The 17,295-nt window shown below is 44.9% G+C and overlaps 1 protein-coding gene across 2 annotated transcripts in view; it reads right to left on the minus strand.

The window, feature by feature from the left end:
* GTF2F2 (general transcription factor IIF subunit 2) overlaps positions 1-17,295 on the minus strand; it is a 98,534-nt gene that overhangs the window by 71,352 nt on the left and 9,887 nt on the right. The window contains exon 5 of one of the 2 annotated variants that reach the window (XM_054973683.1): positions 1,648-1,686. The exons of the other annotated variant lie outside the window; for it this stretch is intronic. Within the exon in view, the coding sequence (XP_054829658.1) occupies positions 1,648-1,686 (39 nt within the window). The remainder of the gene's footprint in view (positions 1-1,647; positions 1,687-17,295) is intronic. 2 annotated transcript variants of the gene reach the window in all.

Below are 17,295 nucleotides of genomic sequence, written 5' to 3' on the forward strand. Positions count from 1 at the left end.
TATAATCAGTAGTTGTCTAGTTTTCCTCCCTCCAGGCCCAGGTGTCGTCCCGGCCGCTCATACCCATGGGAGCGAAGAGTCCTTATCTATCCAGTCCAGCCAACGACCTTGATGTCCTCGCCTTCTCATGCCTTCGTAGACGGGACTGGGGGGAGGCTGGGAATGGGTGTTTGAAATATTGTAACTTTCGCTTTGCGTGCCATTCTCAACAAAGCTTTCGTTCAGCCAAGGGCCTCAAAAGCCTTTGGATTATAGACACCTGTATCATGAGCATAGTCTTTCAATAAACCTTTTGGAATCAAGAGACCCTGTGCTTCTTGCAAGAGGGGGGAGACGAACTCTGGATAACTGGGATTCCATAGTCTGACAATCCTGCTTCACACAGCGGCCAACCTTGGAGGTTAGCCTTGGAGGGCCAAGGGTCAGGGCACAGTAGTCAAGGCCTTCCTCTGATGTGGCCTCCTAGCACTGGGATTCAGAGGTTTATTGCCTCCAAATGCGGAGGTTTCCTGTAGTCATAGCTAACAGCCAGGATGAACTTCCTCCATGAACTCGTCCAATCCACATTTAAAGGTGCCAACCATCACGATGTCCACTGGCAGTGAATTTGAAAGTTTAATTACGAACTGCGTGAACACTGTGGGCCACTGACTTCTAATATTACCGGGGGGGGGGGGGTATCTCTGCTCATTTTTGTCAACAGATGCATGAACCTCTATCCTGCACCCCAGTCATCTCTCTAAACTGAAATTCACCCGTCTCTCTACCCCCAGCTTGTAGGAGAAGGGCTGCAATCCCAGTATCTTTTATGAGGTATGACACCCAGAACTGCACACAGTATTCCAAAGGTGGCCACAGCACACACAACAAGGGCACTGCAAAACTGAACTATTCAGGAGGACTTTTTACACAGGGAAGGCGGCTGCCTTGTAAGGAAATGGTTCAAAGGGATGCCCTGGAAAAGATATACTACTTTTTATCTTATATAACAGTAGTATAGATTATGCTACTGTATACTGTCTGTTGCTGTATGCCCCTGCTGGTTGGTTTCTGAACTGTTTATTATTGTTGTTATTTATAGTCCACCTTTCTCGTTGAGATTCCAGGTGGATTACATACTGCAAGTGAATATTATGTATCATATTTATTTATGCTTTGTTCCAGCATCGTTTCAGCTCTGTATCAGTCTTTTGCTTGTTTTCTGATTTCTGCAAATTTTGCATTGGCATACCCTATTACATTGTTTATTCAACGCTCCAGCTGTTGATTGTATTTACTTACATTGTGTAATCCACCGTGAGTCTCAGGGGAAAAGGTGGACTACAAATAAATAAATATTTCTGAAAGAATAACCAGCCGAGATCTTATGCAGGGATTACTGCAACTCGTACTGAATATTGTAAAAGGTTCCAAGGAATGCTGCTACGCTGCCCTTCTCCTCTTCCAAATGACTATATTTTGAATTGGAATCCTCTGGATAATGTTGGTAACTTCTTGCAACGCATCAGTTTGTTTTGGTTTTATTCAACTTCAACGCTGGACCAATCCTTAAGGAAAAGTTGATTAAGCCTAGAAGCAAAACGCAAACACTAAAAATTAAGGTTACTTGATTAACTGCATAATCAAATTGTTGTAAGCCACACTTACCGTTACTGCTGTTGTCAGATTTTTCATCTGCCTGGTACTCTGGAAAGAACAGCAAAGAAAGGGTGAGGACTTTATGGCCTCCAGTTTTATGAGCCAGAGCGGCTACGCTTTGTAGACTGTTGTGAACTTTCTGGGGAGAATTCAGTGGAGGTGTACACAACTCATTAAGACTTGTGGCAAATGGCATTCGAGGCCTGTGGCAAAGTCAGGGACAGAAATGCAAGCCTGGGGAAGCCCAGTCAGCTCCACTGCGTGGCCCACCTGCACTGTGCACTCTCGGCTGAACTGAGTGAGAACTAAGATGAGACTGGGGAGGACAGAGAAGCATCCAACAGGGACAGACTGTAGCCTGTCAGGTATGCTGGACTCTTCCTGCTTCCATGAGAGGCTCTAGGGGACTGGAGCAGCACTCTTCGGCACATCATGGTAGCACACATTTGTGACCAAAGTAAAGATGTGTTTGTTTTCCCTCAACTGTGGAATTATAGGATTCCTCTCTCTTTCAGAAAGAGTTTCCGATATTTTGTCTCTCTGTTTGATTTTGGTGGCCAGGAACACAGCAGAACGGGGGCCACTGTAACCATGCACGAGGTTTCATTGTTTTTACACCTTAGTGTTTAAAGCTCTTCATGGACTGGGACCTGCATACCTGCGGGACCGCCTCTTCCATTATGTCCCCTGTAGGGCATTGTGTTCTGCAGACAAGCAACTCTTGGTGGTCCCCGGCCCAAAGGACATCCGTCTGGCCCCAACCAGGGCCAGGGCTTTTTCGGCCCTGGCCTTGGCCCCAGCCTGATGGAACGCTCTCCCGCTGGAGATCCAGGCCCTGCGGAATCTGTTACAGTTCTGTCGGGCCTTTGGCTGAGTGCCAGCAGGTGTCCCCATTCTTCCATCTAAGACCACCACTTTTTCTGGAGCTGCCCTCGGCCATCTACTATGCCCATATAAGGACTCCCAAATATTTATTTAAATAGCCTGTGCCTGGACTATTTTAATGACTTTTAAAATTTTATTATTGATTTTTATGGTTTTGTGATTAATTCACTGTGTTTTATGAATATTGTTAGCCGCCCTGAGCACATTTGTGGAGAGGGCAGGCATAAATCAAATCAAATCAATAAATAAAGACATGTTATTAAACTCAACAAGCCTTCAAGGAGGGGAAAGCTACAAATCAAACTTGTAGAGCAACAAAATGGACAACCAATGTTCAACTACAACTTGGATGTTTATCAGAAGCAACAAACAGAGAAATTTTAGAACACAAAAGAATTATTTCACACACTACGTTAGAAGTATGCTTGATAAAGGGAACGGTAAAATAGTATTATTTAGAAGGGCCTTTTTAATAAAGGAAACAGGTTTGTAATTTCAATGCTTGTGAAAAAATAAGGCAGTTTTTATAAACATTATACTCTTACATTTAATTGTTCTTTAATGTTATAATCCAGTTTTATTGCATTATTTTCTAACTCTGTAATCTGTGTTGAGTCTGTGAGAAAGGTGGAAATCAATCAATCTAGATTAGATTACTGCAATGTGTTCTATGCAGGGCTGCCCTTGAGAAGTGTTCGGAAATCTAAATTGGTGACTTGGCCAATCTATACTGGCTTCCAATTTGTTTCCATGCACAATTCAGAAGTTCTGGTATCAACCTTTCAAGCCTTATATGGTTAGGACCAGCATACCTGCCTACTCCCTTCCAAACCCACTGCGGTCATCTTTGGAGGCCCAGCTTCAGAGGCCCTTCCTTGCTGAGATTAGGTGGGCAGCAACCTGGCTTTCTTGATCATGGCCCCAAAACTTTGGCACTCTCTCCGCAGGGAAATTTATTTGTCCCCTTCTGTTGCCACCTTCTACTGGGAATGAAGGCTTTTTGTTTCATTTGGTGTCCCCTCAGTATCTCTCCTTTCTGTGCAATGTTTTGATTGTTGTCTTCATGTCTATGTATATATTTTGGAGCTAGCTTTGTTTAAATGATGTGTGGGATCTTGGGGTTCATTTTAATAGATTTAAAATACTGTTTTATTATGTATGTTTCAAATTGTTAGTTGCCTTGGTGGTCTTTGTGTGGGCAGCATGGCAGGATATAAATTCTGTAAAATAATATATAAATTTATCAAGGTTAGCTCTTTCTTGACTGTCACCAATGTTCCATCAGCCCATTGACTAGGCAACATGGCAGCGTATCCCAAAATATTATGTTGAAAAGTTGGGATGCATTTTAAGGTGTTACTTATTCTAACCTCCCTCCTAGAGAGTACTATAGGGAATGCAGAAGTCTGAAGAAATACCCAAAGTGTAACTTGCCCACTGTCCAAAAATCCTTAAGGGTACACCAGGCTCCACTTAATGGTATTGTCTGTCAGTCGAGATAGAGGGAGGTCTTTTGTGGCTGAAAGATCAGTCATGTGTGTATCTAGCCACCCTTCCTCTCTCTTCTGCCCAGCCTTTTTAAGTGCGGCACTGCATTTGGACCTTCCTATTTGTACGAAGGGGCTGGGCTGCACATGTATTCCTTATTCTGTGCTCTCATCGCTTAGGAATATAAGAAAACAAGATAGGCACTTGTATTAATTGCTGTTTCCTTTGACTATCAATTTGTCATGAAGACATGTCACATTTCTCTCTGCCTGGGGAATTACCATGTAAGCCACCTGCAGCCATAACAACATTGGAGCAGAAGCCTGGCTGATCCCAGCTGGCCTTCATTAGCGGGTTCAGGCCCCTGAAACTGGCCGCGAGCAAAGCTTTACTCTCTGACTAGAGACTTGTCAACCTCCTATATCTTGTCTGGCAAATTATACCTGAGCTAAGCAGACTAACAAGATAGAATCATTATGCTTTGGTATTTTTTAAAGTTTCTCAGGATTTTTTAAAAGGATCTCAGAGGTAGCATCAGCCGCCCACACTGCAAGTTCATAACTGAGCCACCGTCTGAATCGAGACCTCCTGGCTCCAATCATGAGATGAAAAGAGAGGGGTGCAACTTGAAAGCCAAGGAGCCTTTCCTATTTTCACGTGAAGGCAAATGCACTTCTGACTGCATTCACAGCAAGCGGGAATGAAGGGGAGTGGGGCTCAGAGTCAAGGCAGGAAAGACGGCGTTACGCCCCCAGGAAAACTCCATGCCCGTAAAATGGGAGCAACTCCAATATGCGCATACAAAGTTTTTAAAGCAAATAAAGAAACACTCATTACATATGGCAATATTTAAAGAAAACACACTTGCAAATGTATTTAAGATTTTGTAGGTAAAGACTGCCCAAACAAAAACCTCCAGACAGACTTCGGGGGGGGGGGGGGGATCCAAGATTTTTTAACTAGTATAATAACTAGATTTTATTTTGCTGATATAACTAGATTATTTTAATGCTATCACACAGCATAAATGCACCTTGGCTAAAATGTCCAGACTGGTGCTATTTTTATTTACACAACTAGAGGTGGAGAGGCAGGTAACCAGTCTAAAGCAGAGAACTCTGCTATTGTTGATACGGAGCAGTAGAAACAGATGGCTGAGGAGCTAGGGATGTGCATTCGGATTATTTCTGGTTCAAATATCTTACTGGCATTTTTGGGGTATATTCAGGTTTCTGGGTGATATTCGGAATTCTTGGAAATACCAGATAAGGATTCCTGAAAAATTATAGAAATATTTCCATAATATGTATAAAAAATGGGGCTGGCATTTTATGGCTCCCGGGCCTCTTTCTTCAATGTTACAAGTTTCCCAGCTAATGAGAATGAGGGACAAGGAAGGTAGTTCTCCCAGGCAATGGGATCAGATGTCGGGCAGCACATTTCTGTGTCAGATTTTAGTGCTACTGTCATAAAGAACCGCCCCCCCCCACAAAATACATCACTGTTAATGAGATGCTAAGAAAGTAGAAGAGTATCTCAATTTAAAACAAGCACAAGGAGATCCCAGAAAATCACTTAAAATGAAGCTCATGGATGCTTTACTGGTGCTTTTTTCTTCTTTATAGGGATGGGAAGGAACAGGAGCACCAGTGACAAAGGGCTCTTAGCTCTGTTGGGCTTGCTGCCAGGGTCCTGCTGGGATTCTCTGGTTTGATACCGGTTGTGTTGGGCTTTAGGGGTATGTGGATTGAAATTCCAAGCCATAAAAATCACACAAAAAAAACACCCTTGTTTTCCAGCCTTGCTTTAGTCTCCCCAGAATGAAGGTGTGGTTCTGGGCTGCTTGATAGTCACGGGAAACCCCCCCCCCTGCAAACATTCCATCATTTTTTTTTATTTTGAGTGCTTCCTACTGTGCCACCTCATCAGAGCAGCACCAGGAGCATCTCAGTTTTCGAAGGGGGGGTGCCAAATTTTTTCCCCATGTAACCAACCACATTTATTTCTTCCAATGTGATAATAGAGCACAAAGCTGTCCCCACCTAGAAGCACTTTTACGCACAGTAATGACCTTTTCGGTGTGGCTTTATGCACAGAAAGAAAGAGGTGCCAGCAGCATCCTTATGTGCCATAAGGCGTAGGCAGAGGGTGGGGAGGAGGGAGGGTCTCTCCTCCCTACAATACAGCAAATGATCGTGTTATGCAAATGAGGGTAACCTTAAAAGGGATCTCAACAGCAAGAAATTAAACTTGAAGCAGGGTCTCTTTTCAAAATGTTGCTGGTGCGCACAAGTTAGGGGTGCTGGTCTCCTGCTTGGGCACCACCCGGCCACTAACAGTGTGCTTGCAGTTTCTCACCATCGGAGTCACTGAAATGACGAGTTTTTGCTGTTGACAGTCCCCTGCTTTGGGGTCCACTAACAACAATCCCCTTGTGTGTGTGTGTGCTGGAAACTCAGTGAGTCAATGGTTGAGAGAAAGAACTGAATTCTGTGCTACTTTGGTGCTCTTCAATGATAAAAGAGCTGCCCCAGAGCCCATGAATGGGCCCCCTCCCCTTCCCCATTGAAAAGAACAGCCACAAAAAATACTAGAACAAAAGAAAACAGGTGACTTTCCAGTCCATCCTGTTAGCGCCCCACCACCAAACTACGCAACCATGATTAACATTTCATTAACAGCCACAGATACAGGAATGGAACGGGAGATTTTCAAAACGTGCACCCGTAGTGGGCTTGCATCAATGTCCCTTGAGCAAGCTGGGTCTGCCGGGATTCTCTGAACTGACACCGGTTGAGTTGGTTGTGCTGCATTGATCCATGGGTCTGCTGAGAATCTCTGGTTTGATGCTGGTTCTGTCGGACTTGGTTGTGTCTGCATTTGGAGCCTTTGGCTAGTGGGTGCTCTTGCCTGATTGGTTGTTGGCTTCTTTGAACGTGTTTTCCCACAGGAAACAATGGAGACAAATAGGATGGCTGGGAGCACTTCGCTCAGGAGCCCGTAGAATTGGACCTCTTGGTCCAGTTTGCTTGAAAAAGGAGGGGGGATTTTTATTGGACAGGCAACACTAGGCCTCCTGCAATTTTGGTGCCATTTGGTAGAAAAACAGCCACTCCAGCCCCTCTCCCCGAAAAGTCCCCCATAGGGAATAACAGAACCCAAATAATTCCAGAATCTTGGAAAACCTCAAACCTGAAACTGTATCAAGGCATCAAATACCAGTACTTAGGACCTTCCCACAATCCAGAAAACACTGACTTTTTTGGGGGGGGTGCATCCTTAATATGCGCCTGAAACCTAAGGAATTATCACTATCAAAACCCCTTAAATTGTGTCCAGGAAGGGGCACCGCTGGAGCAAGCTATAAAGGGAAGTCAGTTGGGGGGGGGGGCCTGGCCCAGACTCATGCCAGTCTCAACATGCCTCAGCAAGCAACGGCTGGAGACCAAGAGGCCAAAGTCCTCCCTAGGGAGGATTCCCTAATAGAAGGCAACCGACCGTATGTTGGGTCAGAAACCTGTTTATGGAGGTGGGACGGCCAGTGTCAGCATCCCATTCAATTTAAATCCTAGTTGTGTCCTCCCAGCCTCTGCTATTCCGTCAGTCACTCTGAGCAAGCAAAGATAAGGCAGGGTATAAATATGCTGAATAAAAAAAATTAAATGCTAAAGTTGAACCAACGCTCTTCCTTGCCTTCATAACGGACGGCATCCCCTGCCCAACCCAGCAAAGTGACGCTCTGGTTAGTTGCACTGGTTTGAATGACCTTCCTGTCTGTCACTCACGCGTGACGGGAATCTTCACTCGCACTCACTGGCTAAAAAGAAGTGCTTGCCAGCCCACCAGAAACATGAAACCTTAATCTACCCAGAGCACACAGATTTGGGCCATTAGTCAGAAGACGGCAGTTGGAGTGACTGGTTACTTGCCGGTTCCAAAGGATGCACTTCATGTTCGGTAACGAGTCCAGTCAGCGTGGCTCACTTCCTATTTCTCGTCCTGGGGGGGAAGCACACATGACTGATGCCATCATGGAAATGATTTGCAAGCACAGCCTGCCGGGGAGTGCAGGAATTTGCTGCTGGAATTTGCTGCTGAAAAGCACTCTTCACGCTCCCAGAGGATGGTCCTCTCATCACAGGTCATAAACGCCGTAAATACGTTTACTGTCTTTTCTAAGTGCCTCTCCAGGGTAACTTAGTGGTTTTTAAACTGCAAGTCAGCATGGGGCACCAGAGAGGGGGGGGGGGGAGAGAGAAAGCTCCCCAGAAGGAGAAATTCCTGCAAGCAGACACTTCTTGATTCTCAGTGGATATGTAGCAGGTGACAATCACAGTCCAGTTCTGATTTTACCACGTTGCATCTTTCCACTCTTGGGAAGAAGTTTTCAAAGAGCCATTTCTTTCCAGTACTGAACCTGATACAATTCTCTGCATATTCACCTCCAGGGGGACCAAGATAATGGTGAGAGCTGGAGGCTGAACAGAGACCTCTACATGCATATGACCTACCGCTAAGCTAAGCCTTCACCCACACTGGAACCTTGCAGCACTGATCAGAATTCACGTATTTTTCAGCTTCAGCTTGTATTAGGCAGCTGGAAATAGCCTAAAATAGGTGTCATTGCTCACCTGGTTGTATAGTAATTACATATTTGAGAACAGGAAAAAAATGAATTTGTTCAGGTAACCTGCTAACAGTGAAATATATACAATCAATGTAGAATGGAAATACCTTAACATAAAGGTAAGACAAAAATAACTGGAAGTACAAATCACACTGTTGCATGGCAACTGGAGATATAAATATGGCAATGTTTACTGAAGAAAGTACAATCTATATTTCATGCACAAGCAAGACCAATGGAAAATAGCCCAGAGAAGGTGGGGAACAACTTCAGCCCTCATTCTTCAGTAAACTAACAATCTATTTAAGATGAGTTTCCAGGATAGGGAACCCTTAAGATTACAGTCAGCAGTACCTATACCATGGCCCTGTACAGATCATGAAAGTAGCCCAACAGGGCTGGAATGAAAGGAAAGAGAAGTCTTTGGCACACCAGGAAGCCAGCCCAGTATGCAGGGCAGGAGAAATGATGTTCCCCAAACACACACAACAAGGGAAAGAGAAATCCTTCAAAACACAGACAACAGATACTGTGCTTATGTGCCCCCACTTCCTCTGCTGACTGTCAGGCTGAAGAGAAGCTGCCAAGAGGATAATGGAACAGAAGGGGGAGGGAATCACCCCTCCCAAGCACTTGCTGCAGAGCACTGAAGCCCCCAGGCCCCAAGGACCGGAAGCACTGGAACTCTCCACCCCCACCCCCAGGTTTCTGTTGGAAAGGAGTTGGGGAGTTGGGAGAGACGGGGGACAGACTCCCGTCCCCCTTCACCTCCAACCAAAACATGACAGGTCCATAGCTTTACAAAGGGCTTGGCTTACAACACAGTGCTCCCCTCTTCCATTTACCTTCACAACGTCCCTTTGAGGTAGGCTAGACCGAGAGAAAGAGAGAGAGTTTCCACGGCAGACAGGGGACTCAACCCTGGATCTCCTTACGTTATGAGCAAACTTCTTAGCTGGCCCCACACAAAACCAGCAGCTGTATGCTGGGAGGGGGAGGAGTCTCTGCTCTGATGGGGCTTGAGAAGGCAGCCCTTCCCAGAAACCCTTTTCAGTGACCAGCTGAGACGTTTTAAAGGGATGCATTCCCTAAGGCCACCATTCAGGGGTGAAGGCAAGGCAGCAGGATTCTCGCCCCCTTTCCTTCCTTCACAACTCACAGAAAAGCAACCTTAGGAACCAATACCCCTGGTCTTCTCAAGCGAGGAGATTTTGACAACAGTAGCTTGTTTTAGCCAGAGAAGGGAAGATGGGAGCAGGGACTCATGAAAATTCAAGCTGGAATAAATGCCGTTAGTCTTCAAAGGTATCCCTGGACTTCTGTTTTATTTTACTAAACTAAACTACGGCTGTGTGTGTTTCGTGCCATCAAGTCACTTCCAACTTCTGGCAACTGTATGAATTAATGACCTCCAAAACATCCTATCATTAACAGCCTTGCTCAGATCTTGCAAACTACAGGCCGTGGCTTTCTTTTTATTAAGCCAACCCATTGCATTATGGGTCTTCCTCTTCTTCTACTGCCTCCAACTTTTCCTAGAGTCTTTTTTAGAGAGTCTATGTGACCAAAGTACATGATGTGACCAAAATACAATTGCCTCGGTTCCGTCATTTTACCTTCTAGGGAGAACTCAGGCTTGATGAGATCTACAATCCACTTACTTGTCTTTTTAGCCATTCATAGTATCCGCAAAACTCTCCTGCATCATTTTGCTTGCATGAGAAATGTGATGGACCTACAGTTGCTGTGATCGTTGGCATCTCCTTTTTTCAACATTGGAAATTGATTGAGCATTTCCAGCCTGTAGGTCATTGTTTTGTTTTCCATATTTGTTGACATATTCCTATTATGAAGAAGCACCTGAGCTGAGGCAAGAGCACATGGTGGAGAGCTGAAGCTAGAAGGTAAGGGTTTGTTGTCGTACTGCCTTTTGCCTTTCCTAGCTACTGTGTGAGAAGCGGAGGGTGAGTGGGTTCTGTGTAGCTTGCTAGAGAGTGGTTCTGGTTAAGTTCTGTGTGGGGCTGTTGGGGGCTGAATGAATTGCTGTTGTTTGCTGCTGGTTGCTGTTGCTCGTGGTTCCAAGACCCGCCCCCTAGTGTCCTGGGGCCCTGCTGGGCTAGGCAGGAAGGCACCTTTTGAAACAAAAGGCTCCTCCTCGCCAGAGGTGCAAGCCTTTGGTGCGAGCTGAAGGGCGAGAGCCAAAGGGCTCTTGCCCTGTGGCTCTTAGCCTGGGGATCTGCCTGAGGGACCTGAAACTCTGCTAGTATACTGGTTCTGCTAGTACTCTAGGTATATTTGGAAGGCAATCATGTCTACTGAAGCCCCCTTCACAGTCACCTGCATGGAGTGTGCCATGTTTGCTTTCCTTCCAGAGGAGAAGACAGAGTTCACTTGCCAGAAGTGTAAGCTGGTCAGAGTTTTGGAAGAAAAGGTTCAGAGCCTGGAGGAGAGGATCACCACCCTTCAGGAGATCAAGGAGGGAGAGGATTTTATTGACAACAGCCTGGGGGCTCCGCACAGCCAAGAAGTGGAAAGTCAAGGAGAAGGAGAAAGAGTCGATCTCCCTTCTGAGCCTCCTCTCAGATCTACAGTACAAACCCGAAGATGTCAACGAAGATGCTCTGGTCCACTTGAGCTCAAGAATCGCTTTGAAGTGCTAGGGATGGTGACAGAGGTGACAGTGGAAGGAGAACCGCAAAGATCTGGAAGAGGGAGTGCAGAAGACATGGGGCCACATGGAAGGTGGTAGTCGTCGGGGACTCCTTGCTCAGGGGTATGGAACGCCATGTCTCTGAGCCAGATCCCCTATTCCGAGAGATGTGTTGCTTGCCGGGGGCCAAAATTCAGGATATTACCGACCAGCTGCCAAAACTCATCAAGCCTGCTGATAAGTACCCGTTTGTGCTGATTCATGTGGGAACGAACGACACAGCTTTGAATACTGTTGCAAGAATTAAAGAGGATTATGAAGCCCTTGGAAGGCAGTTGAAGACATTGGGGGGTCAGGTGGTATTCTCTTCTATCCTTCCAGTCACAGGAAGAGGAGCACGCAGGGAGCGGACCATACTTGAGGTGAATCACTGGCTGAGATGGTGGTGCTGGCAGGAGCGTTTTGGGTTCTGGGACCATGGGATAGGTTTTCTTAGAGAAGGGCTTCTAGCACATGATGGGCTTCACCTCTCAAGGGCAGGGAAGAAAACGTTTGGAACGAACCTGGAGAACTTCATCAGGAGAGCTTTAAACTGATGCCACAAGGGGCAGGGGACGATCGACATGGCAATTTCAATGACAAAGTGAAAACAGTGGGGACCCACCTGGGTAGGAAAGGTCAAACAAAGGTACAAGGCTACAAGTGTCTATATACCAATGCCCAAAGTATGGGCAATAAGAAAGAAGAGCTTGAGCTTCTATTGCAAACAGAGGGCTAAGATATAGTAGGAATTACTGATACTTGGTGGGATGATTCCCATGACTGGAATGTGCTAGTGGACGGGTATGAGTTGTTCAAGAAAAACCGGAAGTGTAGAAGAGAAGGTGGAGTGGCGTTGTATGTGAGGAGAGGGCTTGATTGTCAAGAAGTTATGGAGAATGGGGCGGACAGCCCAGTGGAAAGTATATGGGTAGAAATAAGGGGAGGAAGGACAAAGGATATTATTGTTGGAGTCTGCTACAGACCACCTGACCAGCAAGAAGAAATGGATGCTGCCCTCTTTGAACAGATTGGCAGAGTATCCAGACATCAGAACCTTGTAATTATGGGTGACTTCAACTTCCCCGATGTGTGCTGGGAGACAGGCTCAGCAAAGCGTCATGAATCACACAATTTCCTGACCTGCCTGGCCGATAACTTCCTTTTTCAAAAGGTGGAGCAAGCTACAAGGGGTTCGGCCATACTAGACTTGATATTAACCAACAGGGAAGAATTGGTAGATGAGATGAAGGTGGTGGGGACCTTAGGAGGAAGTGACCATGTCCTTCTTGAATTCCAGTTGCTGTGGGGAGCCAAGGAAGTTCATAGCCAGACTCGTAGGTTAGATTTTCGTAGGGCCAACTTCGATAAACTCAGAGGCTTGATGAGAGTCATTCCGTGGGGAAGTGTGCTGGAAGGGAAAGGAGCGAGTGAAGGGTGGGCCATTCTCAAACACAAGCTTTTGCATGCTCAAGCCCTCACTATCCCAGCAAGATGGAAACATGGTAAGGGCTCCAAGAAACAGATGTGGATGCACAGAGAGCTCCAGAATAAGCTAAGGGAGAAAAAGGAAATGTTCAGGAAATGGACAGAAGGACAGACCTCTAAAGAGGAGTATATGAGGGTTACTAGGTACTGCAGATCAGCCATCAGAGAGGCCAAAGCTCAGTATGAGCTGGGCCTGGCCAGGAGGGCTCGCTACAATAAGAAAAACTTCTACAGATATGTGAGAAGCAAACGCAAGGTAAAAGAGGCAATTGGACCGCTGTTGGGAGTCGATGGAGAAACTCTGATGCAGGACAGAGAAAAAGCAGGCAGGCTTAATGACTTTTTTGCCTCTGTTTTCTCCCTGAAGAACTCAGGCACATCTAGAAATAGTAGAAAATGTGGCAGGACACCTGAGTGGCTAATTAACGTTGACAGAGAGGTAGTGGAGAGGCATCTGGCTGCACTGGATGAATACAAATCCCCTGGGCTGGATGGGTGCACCCAAGAGTGCTGAAAGAACTTTCCAGAGAACTTGCAGAACCCCTGTCCATCATCTTCAAGGCCTCCTGGAGGACTGGGGATGTGCCACAAGATTGGAGAAGAGTGAATGTTATCCCAATCTTTAAGAAAGGGAGGAAGGATGACCCGGGAAACTACAGGCTGGTCAGTCTGACTTCTGTTGCTGGGAAGATATTAGAACAGATTTTAAAGGGATCAATCTGTAAGAATCTGAAGGACCACTCAGTGATCCGAGGAAGTCAGCATGGTTTTGTTCCTAACAGATCTTGCCAGACCAACCTGGTTTCCTTCTTTGATCGAGTGACCAGCTTACTGGATCGGGGGAACTCTGTTGACGTGATTTATCTGGATTTCAGTAAAGCTTTTGATAAGGTCCCCCATGACATTCTGATGGGCAAACTGGAAGACTGTGGAGTAGACTATAGGACAGTTCAGTGGATAGGGAACTGGTTGGAGGACCGCACTCAAAGAGTGGTGGTCAACGGCGTTTCATCAGATTGGACAGAGGTGTCCAGTGGGGTGCCGCAGGGCTCGGTTTTGGGCCTGGTACTTTTCAATATTTTTATCAATGATCTGGATGAAGGAGTGGAAGGGCTGCTCATTAAATTTGCTGATGATACCAAATTGGGAGCGGTAGGAAACACTCAAGAAGATAGAATTAAAATTCAACAAGACCTGAATACTCTGGAGAAGTGGGCAGCTGTGAATAGGATGCAGTTCAACAAAGACAAGTGCACAGTATTACATCTATGCCACAAAAATGGGAAGCACAAATACTGGATGGGGGATACACTTCTGGGCAGTAGTATATGTGAAAGGGATCTTGGGGTAAGAGTGGACTGTAAACTGAATATGAGCAGTCAGTGTGATACAGTAGCAAAAAAGGCTAATTCAATCCTGGGTTGTATCAAAGGGGCCATAGCATCGAAATCGCAGGAGGTCATAGCCTCTCTCTATACTGCCTTGGTCAGGCCACACCTGGAGTATTGTGTACAGTTCTGGAGGCCTCACTTCAAAAAGGATGTGGACAAAATCGAGAGGGTGCAGAGGAGAGCGACAAGAATGATCAGGGGTCTGGAGACTGAGCCCTACGAGGAAAGGCTGAGGGCCTTGGGAGTGTTAGAGGAGGTTGAGGGGGGACATGATTGCTCTCTTTAAATATTTGAAAGGCTGTCATTTGGAGGAGGGCAAAGAGCTGTTCCAGTTGGCAGCAGAGGGTAGGACACGAAGCAATGGGCTAAAACTACATGCACAAAGGTACCGGCTGGATATTAGGAAAAACTTTTTCACGGTCAGAGTAGTTCAAAAGTGGAATCAGCTGCCTAGGGAGGTGGTGAGCTCCCCTTCACTGGCAGTTTTCAAGAAGAGGCTGGATGAATACTTGTCAGAGATGCTTTAGGCTAATCCTGCACTGGGCAGGGGGTTGGACTAGATGGTCTGTATGGACCCTTCCAACTCTATGATTCTATGATTCTATTAAAGATTTTCATGGACTCAGTTTCTGTAGCTTAAAATACCTATCCCATCTACTCCAGGTGATATGTTGCTCCCAACGGCTTTGAATGCAGCTTTCACTTGACTTTCTAAATTTGTAGGCTTTCATCAAAAGGTTCTTCTTCCAAGGTATCGGTCATCCTTTCATCTGTATAGTTCTTCAGTGTATTGTTTCCCTCTTTTCTCTATTTTGTCCTGATCAGACACTGTATTTCCACGTTGATCTTTCAGCATCCCTAGTCAGGGTGTGAATTTTTCTATGATTTCCTGGATCTTGTGGAACTGGTCTCTTGTCCTTTTTTGTTGTTCTCTTGTTTCTCTGCACTGGTTATTATAAAAGTTTTCTCTGTCTCTGTGAATAAGTCACTACATTCAGAATTTTGATTCTATTACTGTCACCTTTTACTTTTGCTTCTTGTCCATCTGTATCAATTTTAGGACCTTTGTCAGCCATCCATCTAAGCTTCTCTTTTCTTTTGGCTACTGGAACAGTCTGCATACTCCCCCTTGATAATGTTTCTGGTTACAACCCAAAGTTCTTCCAGTTCACAATCAATTGAACTTAGAAATAGTCTTTAAATTCTTCTGGAGAGTTATTTAGATTTTATTTTGGCACTATGATTCTTTTAGTGTTTCTCTTTAGTTTTATTCTGATTTTTGATATTAACAATTTCTGATCTGTACCAGTCAGCTTTTGGTCTTGTTTTAGCAATCTCCTATATAATTTATTTGATTCCTGTATTGGCCATCTGGTGACTTCCACAAATACAATTGTCCGTTTTGTTGCCTGAAGCTTGTGCTTGCAATGAACCAATTGTTGGCTTCATGAGTCGCTTCCCTGTTTCATTTCATAATCCTAGTCCAAATTTTCCGACAATGTTTGATACTGCTGTCTCTCTTACTTTTGCATTTCAGTTACCAATGATTATCAATGCATCTCGAGGTTTCTTCCTGGATTCTTGCATAAAACTTTCAATTTCTTCCTCCTCAGCATTCGTGATTGGGGCATAAATTTGAATGATGACTATGTTGATAGGCCTTCCATGAAGTATGATTGATATTAATTGGTCAAACTTTATATTATAGCTCCTGATTGCTTGTGCTATGTCTCACCTTGTTATTAGAGCAACACCGTTTCTTTCGAATTTAGCATTTTCAGAGTAAAACGCTTTTCACTATTCTGACTGAAGATGTTCAGGTCGAGTCCATTTTAGTTCACTCATATCCAGGATTACGTTTAAATGTTCCAATTTGCCATTTTAAGATTCCAAGTTTAAGCTGGAATCATACTTCTCACCTTCCATGTTCCTATTATGTGTACTGTACGGCTCTGGACATTTCTTTCGCATCTATTCACATCAGCAACTGGACATACTTTCAGTTTTAATCCAGTCTTGTCATTTAGAACAGCACTATTCATACCTGTCCTCTGCTCTTCTCCAGGAACCAAATGCGTGTCTTCTGTCCTGGGCGTCCTGTCTTCCAGCACTTCTTTCATTTGGACTTTTCTCATCATAGGATTTTCAAGTCAAGAATGGTTTACCTCTGCACAGTATTAACCAGGGTTAGCTGAAATCTCACTGTGAGATTTCACTGTCTGTGAAAGAACCTCCACCAGTGTCACTTCCACTGTCGCTGCTGCCCAGTAGCTGTCCTTCAAGGGTTCCTCCACTACCATCACCACTGAACTATCAGCTCTCTTCTGCTGATGGCTACCCTTCTAGAACTGCCATATCCTCCATGCCATAGTAACTTTCAAATTTACAGTACTGCTCTCTGCATCCGTCTGTCCTTGAAAATGATCTGGAAACTTCAAGTAGTACAGAACGCAGCTCATCAATTACTGCATGAGTCAACTGCTATTAATATACTGGGGCAATTTTAAAACAACTTCACTTGCAACCAGTTCCCAAGTCCAGTTCATTTTATCCTTTCAAGGCCTAACAGTCAGCGTCTAAAAATTTTCTCAAGGTTTTGCCTTCACCCGCATGATTTCCCTGAATATTAAGGCCAGCCCGTTCTAAGTTTCAACCCTAAGGGCTGTCCAGTTCCCTTCTACAAAGGTCAGAGCATTTTCTAGAGTAACCCAAGAACTATGGAATCCTTTCACCTGGAATGGCTCATCCAGCCTCTTTTGGAAGCAACTGAAAACATTCCTTTCCACTAAATTTTGGAAGCGGGATTCATTTTATAGCTACTATTATTGTGTGTTAAATAGTTATTTCGTGCTATGAAATGCCTTGGAAACATTGATGAAAGGGTAGCATCAACATTTATGTATGTATGAATGCATGTAAACAAAGAAAATCTGACGTTTTCAGGGTGGTGGGGTTTTTTTGCTTCTGTTTTTGATGAAACATAGTAACGTTAACTACATATAAATAGTGAGATTCTAAAAACAAGAACATTCACAATTTATTTTGGGTTTTCAGGCATTTGGCTATTACTAAAAATTTCTTCAGACTGC

Source organism: Eublepharis macularius, chromosome 3 (assembly GCF_028583425.1).
Source record: "Eublepharis macularius isolate TG4126 chromosome 3, MPM_Emac_v1.0, whole genome shotgun sequence".
In the NCBI taxonomy this organism is placed as follows: domain Eukaryota; kingdom Metazoa; phylum Chordata; class Lepidosauria; order Squamata; family Eublepharidae; genus Eublepharis; species Eublepharis macularius.